Source organism: Cyprinodon tularosa, unplaced genomic scaffold, assembly GCF_016077235.1.
Source record: "Cyprinodon tularosa strain WSP-4 unplaced genomic scaffold, ASM1607723v1 ctg469, whole genome shotgun sequence".
Lineage (NCBI taxonomy): Eukaryota > Metazoa > Chordata > Actinopteri > Cyprinodontiformes > Cyprinodontidae > Cyprinodon > Cyprinodon tularosa.
In genome coordinates this window covers 436,016-451,086 of record NW_024039195.1, presented here as the reverse complement: position 1 = coordinate 451,086, position 15,071 = coordinate 436,016, and the positions used below count along the sequence as shown (strand labels likewise).

Below are 15,071 nucleotides of genomic sequence, written 5' to 3'. Positions count from 1 at the left end.
ACCATAGGTATGCTGGTCTGACCAGGTATGCTCATCTGACAGAACACCGGTGCAAGATGTGAAGGAGGATGGTCCTGTGTCGGGACCTTTCAATCTACTGAAGTCCTCCTGTATGTTTTAGAAGAAGAAAAGCCCAGACCGTAATATCTTCCCCATCATCCTTCCCCGTGGTGCTGGTGGTGTTCGTCATGTGGCTGCATGGGGACCCAAACCAGTCGGTGGTTACAGGGGGGATTCACCATTAAGCAATACTAGGCAGTAGCCTAGGGCCCCAAGTTCCTGGGGGCCTCATAAAACTCTATTTACATGAATGGTTAATACAGCTATTCCTTATTTGTGCACATTAATTATGTTAAAAAATTATATTGCTAAATGCAATCAGAAAGCTTATAAGTGTGTCTCTGCCCCCCGACCCCCCTTCAGTGTCCAGAGCAGTGTTGCCAACTTAGTGCTTTTGTTGCTCTATTTAGCGACTTTTCAGATGCCTCTAACACTTTAATTTCTAAAAAGCGCCTAAAAGCGACTCTTTTTCTGCTACTGGAGACTTTGGCGACAACATGGGCGTAGGTTTGCATAGGGACCATAGGGACATGTCCCTACCAAAATTTTGGACGGACCTATTTGTCCCTACCAATAATTGGATGTGAGCAACATGTTTATAATTTACTATACAGCAGCCGCTTCTTTTCCTCTCGCAGCTTCTCTGCCTGGTAGCTGCAGCTGCCTGCTCTTTCCTGTCCCTTTCACATAGCAGCGCATCAACTGTGCTGCGCGGTTTAACTCTCTGATTATTCTGCCTTAAGTTCCGCCTTCTCTCTTTCTGATTACGTGTTTTCTAGTCTGTATGTGCGCGCGTGGGTGCTTGGAGCGCGAAAAAAAAACGACGCTAAAATAAATAAATATTGGGCTACGAAACTAGTCCAAATTAAAAAACTTATTATCTATTCTAAAACAGGCGAAAGGTTCTGATTGGAATTCTGTAAAGAAGCAGGAGAGAGTTTTTTGATTTGTGGAACTTGAGAAATGTAAGTTAACAACGTTAGGATTTCTTTTATTTTATCTTTTAATCAGATAGCCAAAGGCTTCTTAAAGAAGATCTTTTATGAAAGGAAACCAGGTGAAACAGAAACGTTTAAACGTTTCCTTTGGAGGAGTTCTGGATGGAGAATATTGACAGACAAAAACTTTTTTTTTTTTACTTCTTAAATGCAAAATGTTTACATATTTTTTACAATCTTGGTATAATTCCTGCTCTAAGTGGGTTGCTCTGTCGGCTAAAGGCACATTTTAGTGGCCCTATACTCCAGTTTACGATTAATCAATTACATAGTTCACGATTATTTAAATAATTTGTTAATATGATTAATTGTTTCAGCCATAGATAAAATACATGAAATTAGCTACACAGAGTAACTACAGCCCAGATGTACAACTTCTAATATTAATACTTTAAATGCTCAGTGTCAGTTCCTCTTCTAGTTCCAGTGCACATGTAAATACAATACATTTATTTTCCGTCCCTTGAATGTATTATTTTGCATGATCCAGAGAGAGCATATTAGATAAAAAAAAATAAGAGTGGGTTTTACCTCTGCACAATTCTCTATCATCAAAAGAAAACACAGGATAAATCCACATATTTAGACTATATTTGGTTAAACAGACACTGTCTTAGTAGCAGGTAAATTTAAATGCAATCCTTTTCAAAGTGGAAAAAGTCCTAATTCCACATTCATCAGAGCCAGTGATGCTTTAAATATTGATAAACAGCATCTAGTGCATGTAGTGCTTATAAGATTTGTATTAATGTAGCAAGAAATGCTGCTGTTCTCTTTAAACAAAATGAGCCCTGAAGCTCACATTAAGCATAAAAAAAGAGCATGCATATTTTTGCAAAGGACCAATGAAACTGAAGAATAGTGTCCCTACCAAAGTTGAAATCAAACATACGCCCTTGGGCGACAACATCTTAAAGCAGCGAACTCTGCTCTCCAGAGCAAGTAGATTGGTAACCCCGCCTCCTGCTCTCCTCTATCTTGTCTGCTGTCATGATTCATGCAGCTATTATTTCATCCAAATGAAAAATGGAGAACAGAGAAGCAGATCATGGCTTGTCTACAGTCAAAAGAAGGACTGGGTTTTTTACTTTTTGGAAACGCAGGAAGGAGCAATCAGCTAAGTGAGGTTAGTGCTTGGAAAAAATCTTTCATTCCTTTAGAGACAGCATGAAAAGTCAGCTGAGTACAAAACATGGAGAGGAAAACAAGAAGAGAGGGACAAAACCTAGAGGTAATCATGTATGTCTGTTTCTTAATCTCTATAATGGGTCTGTTTTATGTGTTGTCTTCTCAATTCAGAGGGGCCCCTGCCTGCCTTTGCCTAGGGCCCCTAATTTCCTAAATCCGCTCCTGGGTGGTTAACAGGCTTCAGCTACACTTGATGGATGGCTGAGGAGGACAGTCCCCCTTAGGACTGACACCGATCTAACATGATCTAGTTTGTTTATATCCACACAGGTCAAAGAGAAAATGAAGCTGAATAGTAAAAAAAGATCTCACACAATTATGGCGAAAATGTAAAGAAATAGACAAACAGCCAAGTGAAGATGAGACAATGTTTATGTTGACATGAAAAGTTCTTTCTAAAGTTGACCAGGAGGATTTCAGATGGTTACAGGAGCAAATAAAGGGCTTACCTTTAGGTCCAGCACAGTCTGTTCATCACAGCGTCCCCCCAGGCTGGGCGGGATCAGCAGGCAGTCTATTCCATAGGCGATCCCAGATTTGAAGACTAGATGCCTCTCGGTGATCCGACAGGAACCGCCATTGATGTAGATTTCTCCCTAATCAACAGCAATCATTGATTCAGAGTCCAGCTCATCTCTTCTGTTTCCATTTTCTGTTGTACTCACAATTCTCTCAGAACCACCGCAGGAGAAAGAGAGAGATGAACCCTGCAGAGTTCGACCAGATTCCAGGTAGATCAATCCTTCTGCATAAATCTGAGTTTGAAGAGAAGAACCAAAAGGGACCATAATTCTTTCCTACAGAGTTTGGACATGTTCATTGGTGGCCATTATCCATTCTTCCATTTTTAGTGGAACTTTTTATCCTTTCCAAGCATGCCTTCCAAATCTAAAACACATCCAAGAGGGACAGCAACAAACATCCTCCCATGGTCTTCTCACCTTCTGGCTTATAATGATGTGGTACTTCAGATACTCAAGCAGCTGCGGGCGATTATGCTGGTGGAACAGGAAGTCCTTCTGCTGTTGTGGCAGAGTTGCCATGACATCATCAGAAGGGAGGAAAATCGTCACCGGCTGGTATATCACATCATTTATGAGGTCCATCACACCTGTATCCTAAAAACACAACACAGAAAGGAAGTTAGGACATCTGGCTTTCTGACAGAATTCAGGCAATGACCATCGAAGAGCCTGGGACAGAGACAATGACGCATTTTACAGTTCGAAGCTGAGTAATAACAACGGTCCTATTTTTTGAAGTTTGGATGCTGATTTCTTTTTATTACAATGCCTAAGGCAGAAAAGAAAAATTCAGCTCAGAAAAGGCACTGGGGTTATTTTAGCCTGAAAAGCAGCATTTTCACTATTTTACATATATTTTATGTTATTTTAGGTTTTGTTATACACACTGATTCTGAAAAAAAAAAAGGAAAAATATTTGCTTCATAAAAGTTTTGCGGCCATCAAAATGCTTCAGTGTTATTCTATGGGTCAAATAGTTGAGTAAAAGCATTTCACGTAATTTAGAGACATTTTGAGAATCTCCAAGCATGTCTTTATTACTGCTGTTCAAAAAAGACCTATTATTTTGTAAAATAAAAAAAACAACTTTGAGTCATGAGCTTGAATTGATGCAGCTCAGGCTGCGTTTTACACACCCAATTTTCATATATATATTTAGAAAGTAGAAGGTCTTAGCTGTCAAATGATGTATCACACAGGAATACTTCAAATGAGGTGTTGCTAGGGTTAAGCACGCAAACCATGTGCAGAGGCATTGGTCCTTGATGTGGCCATCACACTTTGAGTCCCAGCTTTGTAGCATGTCTTCCTCCTCCTCTCTGTCTAATCACATTTCCTGTCTGGCCTCTTTTAAAAATATTAAATATTGCTTTAAAAAAAAGACAAACACTGTTCTAAGAGGCCATGGTGGATTGATGGCCTGGTCAGAGTTTTATCTGCATGTGGTAGGTCTGTCTGGTATTATACACATGCAGGTGTGAGGTAGGGATTTACCTGTAGCAGTTTGTAGAAGCTGTTATAACCATGCTGCTTAGCCACCTCTGAGAGATTCCTCTTTGTTGGATCCTGCAGGAAAAGAAAATGCATGTAGAGAGGTAAAGGACTGACCAAGCACTGAACTGATTGATCTAGAGAGCATCAAATCCTCAGAAACGACTTGCACTGACAGGCATGAGCATGAATTTGTTCATATCAACGTTCGGAGGAAACAGCGTGGTGTCGATATCATGGATGATACCATTAACACTGATGTCATCGCTGCCCGTCACGTTGGCCTGGTTGACTGTGATTTTTCCCTGTTAATATCATGAACAAAAAGATGAGTTTAAGTTTATCTTTACTTACCAATGTTGTGCCGCACCGCCATGAGATGAGTTTAATTCACATCACATTTCATTGCAAGGCACTTTACAGTTCACCAGATCATTAAGTCAGATTGGTTAAAAGTTTTCTATCTAAGGAAACCAGTTGATTGCATTGACTCATTGACTCGAAGGCAATCCCTCACACTAAGCATGCTTGTAGCGACAGTGGAGAGGAAAAACTCCCTTTTAACAGGAAGAAACCTCCAGCAGAACCAGGCTCAGTGTGAGCGGCCATCTGCTGAGGCCGACTGGGGTTCAAGGAGATAGAAGCAGAGATACAAAAGGCAACTGTAAAAGGCAGCCCCGTCCAGGAAACACACAGCCAGGAAGACGAGCTCACATGCATCTAGTCTGAAAATAACTACCGGTAATTCAGCCTCTGGCACAGGATAAACCTGTCTGGCAGGTAAACCAATACCATACAGGTAGGAACAGTTCTCTAACGACTTACCTGGTTGGATCCGATGGTGAGGATGAGCCCAGACAGAGAGGTCAGGTTTCTCGGTTTGTTCAGGTCTTCGGGGAGCAGAGTTTGACACATGACGATGTGGTTTCGCAGGAGGTTGGCTAAGTTTTCTCTGTATTTGTCCAGAGTTGTCAACTGAAATGAAACCGGTGAAGATAAAAACAAGCAGCCGGTGTTATTGATCTTACCGGTCCGAGAGCGTGGATCTGTTGAATGGAAACTGAAAACTGTTCTCCCTCCAGGTCCCTCACCGTGAGGTTGGATTTCTTGTTCCGAGTAGTTACAGCAAATACGGTGAATGGACCTCGACCTCTTAGGTTAACGTCCACCGACTGAAAGCACAGTTCACCTCAATTAAAGAGACTGAGCCTGCGGGGGGCGACAGAGAGTGATATCTGGATGCTTACAATGTAGGTGAAGTAAAAGTCAGTGGACCCCCTATACCTCAGTTCCTGTCAAAAGTCGGAGATGATTGGTTAAGAAAAGCGGCGACACATCTTAATAAATAGTTCTATTCAAGAAGCTCACCTTCTCCACGATGGTTTTGCACTTGAAGCCATCTCCGATAAAGTTTTTTGAGCATGTGCAGGATCGATTGCCGGGGCCCGTCATGTTGCAGATGGCAAACACATGACAGCCACCATTTTTCTGTAAAAACATTGCTAAGGCACTCCTCATTGGGTCTTTGTGGCATTGCTGTACTGACAGTGTCAGTGTTACTCTTCACACACCTTCCTGTGATTGTGTAAAAACTCACCTTTTTACACAAGTTGACCATGCTGCAGCTCTGCCCATCGCCTGAGTAGCCTTCCCTGCAGGCGCAGGAGGTCTGGCGATTGAGGGAACATTCATTCTCAAACCAGTTCCTGTGTTACTCTCTAGAACACTGATAAAGGAAGCTCTTACTTACTTTGTTCGGTCCAACGTGGATACAGTCTGCGTTCTCATGGCAACCCCCGTTTCCCTCCAAACATGGATTTATCTCTGTAGAGATAACAAATATCCAGCACTTTTAAAAAGATGTCTCCTTCTTATCCAAACCTCTTTGACCTTCTTGTAGAAATCCGAAACTTTGTGAATACTAAGTCTTCTGTTAGACCTCAAGCTAATACTATTTAAAGTTCTCTGCTTCTCTCCATTTTATCGCCCTGAATAGAACCTAGACGGTTTATGTATTTTGATAGGCAGAGCATTGTTAGCTATAATAATCTATATAAAATATGAAGAAGTATCAAAGACCCCAAAATTGACCAAATTACCTTTAAAGACCCATTCTATAAAACTGGAACCCAAAGCACCGCCTGCTACACCAGAACCCCTGTAGACATCTTTAGATTTAAGGATTAGTGGATCTCTCAAATAGTCTTTGTTAAATAAGTTGTCCAATGAATGTAGCCTAAAACTCTACTAAGAACTGTCAAATGATCAAACAATTGAAGCAATGATTTTCTAAAATCAGCTAAGGGGTAACAGGAATCTTCATATACTTATAGTTCATCCAACCTTTTAACTTTCTGTGTAAAGAAGCTTTGAATCAATTTGAGGCAACAAATAACTCTTTGAAAATGTTCCAGTTTTGCTAAAAACATCTCCACCTTCAAAGATCAGGAACCCCAAACCCCCTTTGAAAACTTTTTTCCTTTCTTGAAGAGGAGCTTTTGTCTTTTTTGGTCCAGAGAACCAGCTTGATATCAGATCTAACTATTTCCAGACAGATGGTAACCTTTCCTGGAGGTTATCACGACAACCTACCCACACAAACAAACCCATCTCCAGTGTAGCCACTCTGACAGACGCAGTGTCTGCGGCCGGGTCGGGTCTTTTTACAAACCGCATACGGACTGCAGCCGCCGTTATTCACCAGACACGCGTCTACAGCTGCAGACATCAACATCAGACACATTATTCCCCAGGAGATGAGAGGAACACCCACTAAAGCTCATCACATTCTGTCTGATTGTGGTTCTTACCTTTACAGAATGTTCCGTTTCCTTCAAATCCAGCAGCACAGAGACACTGAGATCCAGATGAGTGAACCACACAGCTGAAGGTCAGGGTCAGAGGTTGCATAGAAGATGAGGTTGGAAGCTGAGGATGGAGTGTTGGAGTATTTCAGTGTTGAGTGACTTACTTTGCACTGCTGTGACATTTCACCAAACCACACAGTTCATCAGCTTTGGATTCGATCTCTGCAATCAGAAGAACACAACAGCACTGCTAGGTCTGTGAGCAGCAAAAAGGGGGGCCCTCCACCTGTCAAAGACTGGTGGGGACATTAATGTTACTGAATCCACTTAAAAAGAACCAAATTATTAAACAGGCTTCCATACAGCACATAAACCCAGACTAAATGGTATGTACTTATATAGCACCATTTTTCAAGTCAGTTTGTTCATGTTAATGATAGATCTTCAACACGCTCAAAGGTTACCTGTGGAGTACCACAGGGATCAGTGCTAGGACCAATTCTCTTTACTTTATACATGCTCCCAATTGGTAGAATTATTAGACAGCATGGGATTAATTTCCACTGTTACGCTGATGATACCCAGCTATATCTGTCTATAAATCCAGATGAAGCTAACCCATTACATAGATTACAGGCATGTCTTGAAGACATAAAAACCTGGATGACTCTTAACTTTCTGCTCCTGAATGCAGACAAAACAGAAGTTATAGTCTTTGGACCAGAGTCTCTGAAAAAGAAACTGATTAGCCAGTCACTTCATTTGGATGGGATTAAACTGATTTCAGATAATAAAGTAAAAAATCTTGGTGTTATTTTTGATCAGGACCTGTCATTTAAATCCCATATCAAAGAGGTTTCTAGAATTTCCTTCTTTCATCTGAGGAACATTACAAAAATTAGAAATATCCTGTCCAGGGGTGATGCTGAGAAACTAGTCCATGCATTTGTTACTTCAAGGCTGGACTATTGTAATTCTTTACTATCAGGAAGTCCACAAACTGTAGTTAAAAGCCTTCAGCTGATCCAAAATGCTGCAGCCAGAGTTCTAATGAAAATTAAAAAGAGAGATCATATCTCGCCTATCCTGGCTTCTCTTCATTGGCTTCCTGTTAAATCAAGAATAGAATTTAAAATCCTCAATCTCGCATATAAAGCCTTAAATGGCCAAGCTCCATCTTATATCAGAGATCTGATTGTTCCTTATGTTCCTAACAGAGCACTTCGCTCTCAATCTGCAGGTTTACTAATGGTTCCTAGAATTTCTAAAAGTAGAATGGGAGGCAGATCTTTTAGTTATCAGGCTCCTCTCTTGTGGAACCAACTACCAGTTTTAGTCCGTGAGGCAGACACCCTGTCTACTTTTAAGGCTAGGTTTAAAACTTTCCTTTTTGATAAAGCTTATAGTTAGAGTGGCTCAGGTTATCCTGAGCTATCTCTATAGTTATGCTGCTATAGGCTTAGACTTTTGGAGGACATAGGGACCCCCATTTCATCATTCTGCTTCATTCTCTCTCTGTTCTCCTATTCTGCAGAATCTGTTAGTTCAATCTCTAACCTTCTGCTCTCTCTGCTTTTCCTCAGAGTAGCTTTGCCTCGTCTGTTCCTGTTTGGCTGTGACGTCATCCTGGAAAGAAACATCAGCTGTGCTGCTTCTATCAACACCCTTGTTTATAGATGTTGGAGATCGGCCTGTTTTCCAGTGTGGTCCTGTTTCTCTGACCGTGACTGAGTGGATGTGCTCTCTTCGTCCTCTGGCATGGGAGCTGCCTTGGAGCTCGTCTGCCTGGCTGCGTGTTTCCTGGACAGGGCCGCCTTTTACAGCTGCTTTTTGTATCTCTGCTTCTGTCTCCTTGAACCCCAGTCGGCCTCGGCAGATGGCCGCTCACACTGAGCCTGGTTCTGCTGGAGGTTTCTTCCTGTTAAAAGGGAGTTTTTCCTCTCCACTGTCGCTACAAGCATGCTTAGTGTGGGGGATTGTATTTGAGTCAATGAGTCAATGCAATCAACTGGTTTTCCTTAGATAGAAAACTTTGTATCAATTTGACTGTATGATCTGGTTGAACTGTAAAGTGCCTTGAGATGACATGTGTTGTGAATTTGGCGCTATATAAATAAACTGAATTGAATTGAATTGAATTGAGACTTGACCAAAGCGCTTTACACTCTAAATTCAGTCATTCACCCACACACTCACGGTGGCAAACTACATTGTAGCCACAGCTGCACTCTGACCACCATCAGTAGACAATGCAGGTGAAGTGTCTTGCCCAAGGACACAACGACAATGAAAGTCAACTTGAACCGTCAACCCTTCGATTTCAGGGCAAACTCCAACATCCAACACCACTGTCGCCCCTACAGACTAAGGTCCTCATTCAGTGATCAAGGTGTAGAACTTGAACAACCAAAGGTTTACACCTGGCTGACGCTGAATCATCATTAAATTACTAAAACTATGCAAACATCTGATAAAGCTTGATAAGAAACATAGAGATGAGCAGTAGAACACCATCCTGATAAGGTGGACTACAAGCAGCCGTCGTACTTTCATCACAGTGAACACCCCTCCAGCCGACGTCACACTCACAGGTCCCGTCCCCGATCAGCCCCTCGTTACAGCGTCCGTTCTTACACCGACAATCTGCAGATCAAAGCGACATTAGAATGTGCAAAATTCTCAGAGTTCCACTAAAAGTTTGAATAGTTTAAGGAGCCTCATGGACCCTGGTCACAGTGAACGCCATATCTCCCGCTCTGGCAGGTTTCACAGGCTGTCCCGTTGAAATCTTTGTTGCAGCGACAGATTCCAGTGCCATTGACCCCATCTAGACACAGGCCATTACCAAAGCAGGCCTGCCCTTTTGGACCGGGGCAAGGCTCACAGTGCAGCCCGAAGTAGCCGTCACAGCACCTGGGCTCCTAAAGATGGGTAGAGGAACATATATTCAGACACGCTTTTAATGCTGCAGACCGTTTGGTGATGGAATCTGAGGGACATACGATATTCTTCCGGAGGCAGGATGCCTCACACCCTATGGCGAACTTGGATTCTCCATCAACATCTTGTGTATAGATGCATGTCCTCATCCTCACTGATTTCTGCACAGAATTGAAAACCTCCTAAAAGTAACACTAATGACTATGCAAAACATGTGGACCAACTCAGAAGGTCCTCGGGTGTTACATCCCAACATCTAGGCCCCAGATCATTCCGCAGGTCACATAAAACAATGGATGCCCAACTGGGTCTTTTCAAGAATCAGTTGTCAGACCAAATGGGTCTAGACCCAATAAACCAGGCAGGGGGGGGATATACCACTAGGCAAAACTAGGCAGTTGCCTAGGGCCCCAAGTTCCTAGGGGCCCAATAAAACTCCTTTTACATGTATGGTTAATATGGTAAGCACATTAATTATGTTTTTGACCCTTTCACTAAAATGCCATCAGAACACTTATAATATTTAGTTTGTCTCAGCCCAAACAGACAGCAGCAAACCATTTGAAAACAAATGGTGTGAGGGCAGTGTTGCCAACTTATTGCTTTTATCGCTATATTTAGCAACTACTCAGACCCTTCTAGCATTTTTATCACAAAAAAGTGCTTAGCGCCAAATCTAGCAACTTTTTTCTGCTACTGGAGACTTTGGCAACAACATCTAAAAGCAGCGAACTCTGCTCTCCAGAGCAAGTAGGTTGGTAACCCCGCCCCCTGCTCTCTTCTATCTTGTCTGCTGTCATGATTCATGCAGCTATTATTTCATCCAAATGTAAAAATGGAGAACAGAGAAGCAGATCATGGCTTGTCTACAGTGAAAAGAAGGACTGGGTTATTTACTTTTTGGAAACACAGGAAGGAGCAATCAGCTAAGTGGTTGGAAAAGTGATTTCTTTTTGAGACAGCATGAAAAAGTCAGCTGTGCACATTGCCAATATCAAAAGAAAAAGGGACAAAAGAAAACATACAGTGGAAAACAACAAGAAAAGGGATAAGAACAGAGGGATAAAATGTAGAACAAATAATGGATGTCTATTCTATTAAAACTTCTGTATAACAGGGCTGTTTTATGTTTTGTCTTTGCAATTCAGAGGGCCCCATGCCTGTCTTTGCCTAGGGCACCCAATTTCTTACATCTGCCCATGCAGCCAAGGCCCCATTTACATGAGCTGGTAGAGCAAGCTGGTTTAAAGTGATGATGTCTAATCTCTTTAGGACCAACAGCTAATCATTGAAGCTTTGGGTTCAGTGTTGGTTCAGTTTGATGATTTTCATTTTTGATGCTGGCCATGGCTGTTGTGGAGGAATGTGTAGAAGAACCAGTTGTCCTGTTCCCATTGGGTTGTGAAACGTTTCTAAACTGTGCTCATGTTTAGATCTACCAACTGTTTTGACAAAAAGAGGAACATCTTACATCTGCAATGGTTCCACTGGGACACCTCTGGTTTATGGATCGAGTACAATCTCCACATGGCCCCTGCGAGAAGAAAGGAGTTTGTCATCCTCACACAATCAGAGGTGTTCCTCTAGTATGTGTGTCGGTGGGTCCACGTTTTACCTGAAATTTTTTATATGTGAGTTTATCGCAGCGGTTCCTCTCGATGAGCAGAACCTCTGACAGCCCATGGATGACTCCCTTATCACACAACTGGTTGGACGAGTTGATCTGAGCATCATTCACAAACAGCTGGAGGATGAAAAAAGAAAAAGTGATCCACCTCTACCCGGTTCTCTTTCTGATGGCTTTATTTTGTTTCAGCTGTGTCTCAGAACCTGACCATTTCCTGTGTCTGATTCAGTTGTGCTCTCATACTGGTAAATTTTCACCTGAAAATTTTATTAAGCTGAGCCTCTAAATTCTGATTCATTAATCATTTGGGCTTTAGGAACCATCTGATTTAGTTATGAGGCAAACCTTTCCGTCTCGGGGGTAGATTCCAAGCTGGAAGGGAAATCCCAGAAGTGTCTTCTTGTATCCTCCAGGCTGAAGGTCCGTCTTTAACAGGCGCTCTGCCAGGACAACATGGTACCGGGTTGTGTTGACATCCTGTGACCAGGAGAAAAACGTTAGATGTGAAGTCGAAAAATAATCTGTATTCCCTGTATTTGTTCTGCCCAGCCACTGAACCAACAAGTCCAATCTGCCCATTGAATTAAATTGTGCCAATTGGACTCACCTGGTTGAGTGGCTGGGCAGAATAAATACATAGAATAGAGATGATTTGTTGACTCGACATCTCCCACCTCTGCAAACCACTAATGCTAAAAGAAAGAGTTTGGTTTACTGGATACACTGTTGGGGCCAGTTTCAGATTATCCATTAATTACTGGACCTCCCACTTTAAACCGACATCAACGGTTTTTGTTATGAGCAACGGGACTCTTACGCTAATATTGTATACACAAGTTTCAAAAGCAGAACCATATCTAACCCAATGCTAGACAAAATATTTTTCTTGGTACTTGGTACTACCTCTAGACCAGGAACCTAAAAATAGCAAGTTCGTTTCTGGTCCATATCACCAACATCATACAACAACAACTATAGTAGATACTGGAGGACAGTGACCCTCCAGACCATATTTTAAACTTCTGGCCGACAAAAAAAGAACAATCAAAGAGGCCCTCTTGGATTGACATAGGACAGCTCTACGAGGACCTGCTTTGGACATGGGCACATTTGGGCCAAATTTAGGCACAGACCTACCAGTATTCTCTTTGGACATGGGCACATCTGAGCCAACATTAGGCACAGGCCTACCAGTACTCACTTTGGACATGGGCACATCTGAGCCAACGTTAGGCACAGGCCTACCAGTATTCTCTTTGGACATGGGCACATCTGAGCCAACATTAGGCACAGGCCTACCAGTACTCACTTTGGACATGGGCACATCTGAGCCAACATTAGGCACAGGCCTACCAGTACTCACTTTGGACATGAGCACATCTGAGCCAACATTAGGCACAGGCCTACCAGTACTCACTTTGGACATGGGCACATCTGAGCCAACGTTAGGCACAGGCCTACCAGTACTCACTTTGGACATGAGCACATCTGAGCCAACATTAGGCACAGGACTACCAGTACTCACTTTGGACATGAGCACATCTGAGCCAACATTAGGCACAGGCCTACCAGTACTCACTTTGGACATGGGCACATCTGAGCCAACGTTAGGCACAGGCCTACCAGTACTCACTTTGGACATGAGCACATCTGAGCCAACATTAGGCACAGGCCTACCAGTACTCACTTTGGACATGGGCACATCTGAGCCAACGTTAGGCACAGGCCTACCAGTACTCACTTTGGACATGAGCACATCTGAGCCAACATAAGGCACAGGCCTACCAGTACTCACTTTGGTCATGGGCACATCTGAGCCAACGTTAGGCACAGGCCTACCAGTACTCACTTTGGACATGAGCACATCTGAGCCAACATAAGGCACAGGCCTACCAGTACTCACTTTGGTCATGGGCACATCTGAGCCAACGTTAGGCACAGGCCTACCAGTACTCACTTTGGACATGAGCACATCTGAGCCAACATTAGGCACAGGACTACCAGTACTCACTTTGGACATGGGCACATCTGGGCCAACTTTAGGCACAGGCCTACCAGTACTCACTTTGGACATGGGCCCACAAGGGATGACTTTGAACACTGTCCCAGCTGGAATTGCTTTCAACAGCGACCCACAAGGACATACTTTGGAAGAGGCCTTTCAAGAACAACTTTTGACACAGGCCCTTGATGACCGATTTTGGACAAAGGCCTAAATAGACAAGTTAGACAGTATCCACCTAGAACCCCAAGGCCTGACTTGATGGTAGCATAAATCACTCTTAATCTCTTAGGTACAGGAGACAACCAGTTTTATGTTCTAACCCGAACACCGTGGCCAGCATCAATCTGTCCCCCAGCTTAAATTTATTGTGGGTTCTTCCATTACACCTAATAATGTCATACTGATCATTACTTCCTACCAAGGCAGTTGCTGCCATTCGCTGCAGGTACTGTTTGATGGCAGTGTCTGTTGGAGCAAACACGGTGAACTCATCAGCCTGCTCAATCTCCTGGGTCAGGTTGTAATCCTACACACACACAAAAAATCTACAGTCAAAGACCTGAAGAAACAGGCTGCATAGAGGGTGTATGTGTGTTTCCGTACAATAAGATAAGATCTGAAGAGGGAGAACTCCGGCCTCAAAGTGAGCACTGCCAGCAGACCTTCACTTCTCTCAGGAAGCAGAACCTGAGGACCGGATCAGAACTATGACTGTAGTGGAGAGACAGTTGAGGTAGTTGCATCGAACTGCTCGTTACCTTATCAATAAGGTGGATCACTCCATTGGTGGCGGGTCCGTCGGAGGTAACGATGGATGCTCCTCCAACAGATGTGATCTGACAGAACAAAGACACCAGATTACTAGACTTCATGTGTCCAAAGGTTCAGACCCATACTGAGCAAAAGAAAGGCAGAATCTGGGATGGTAGCATTACCAGCCCTCCCATTCTGACCTCCTGGCTTGTTGAAACAGGAACAGTTGTTGACAGAAGGGAAGTCAGTGATGAGGTCTTTCTTAGTGTGGATAAGGAAAAGATGCCTGGAACGATGTGGTTTCTGAAGGACACATCAAATATCAGATGTCACATCTCCAACCTCTAACCTCCAAGTCTCACTGAGAGCAAACCTGATCAGGCTCGGCAGGTTCCCTTTTGATGTCCAGAAGCTTCTTTCCTCTGCGGACATCTTAGTGACTGCAGCAGATGTCGGAACCAGAAGTGTCAGGTTCTGATCTGACAAAGATCCAGAAAGGCCGGAGTCCTAAATGGGTGAGAAGAACATAGACCAGCTTATTGGAAGACTTTCAAGCCTCAAACCACATCAAAATGCTAAGTTGAAACAGTTTTTAAAGTTCCCGGGGACCATCTGACCAGACATTCCTAAAACATGCATGACATTCCACGCACTCAAAGCTCTCAGTTGGCTCTGAAT

General features: G+C 43.0%; 1 protein-coding gene across 1 annotated transcript in view; it reads right to left on the bottom strand.

Annotated features, from left to right (window-relative positions):
* stab2 (stabilin 2) overlaps positions 1–15,071 on the bottom strand; it is a 51,420-nt gene that overhangs the window by 9,655 nt on the left and 26,694 nt on the right. Inside the window, 25 exon segments of the mRNA XM_038301517.1 lie at positions 2,696–2,842; positions 2,912–3,001; positions 3,188–3,364; positions 4,265–4,336; positions 4,438–4,566; positions 5,087–5,236; positions 5,353–5,433; positions 5,509–5,553; positions 5,630–5,749; positions 5,859–5,930; positions 6,012–6,085; positions 6,854–6,979; positions 7,072–7,145; positions 7,233–7,290; positions 9,616–9,711; positions 9,794–9,989; positions 10,071–10,169; positions 11,480–11,542; positions 11,624–11,752; positions 11,981–12,112; positions 14,059–14,166; positions 14,244–14,327; positions 14,399–14,476; positions 14,594–14,696; positions 14,767–14,900. Of these exon segments, the coding sequence (XP_038157445.1) occupies positions 2,696–2,842; positions 2,912–3,001; positions 3,188–3,364; positions 4,265–4,336; positions 4,438–4,566; positions 5,087–5,236; positions 5,353–5,433; positions 5,509–5,553; positions 5,630–5,749; positions 5,859–5,930; positions 6,012–6,085; positions 6,854–6,979; positions 7,072–7,145; positions 7,233–7,290; positions 9,616–9,711; positions 9,794–9,989; positions 10,071–10,169; positions 11,480–11,542; positions 11,624–11,752; positions 11,981–12,112; positions 14,059–14,166; positions 14,244–14,327; positions 14,399–14,476; positions 14,594–14,696; positions 14,767–14,900 (2,637 nt within the window).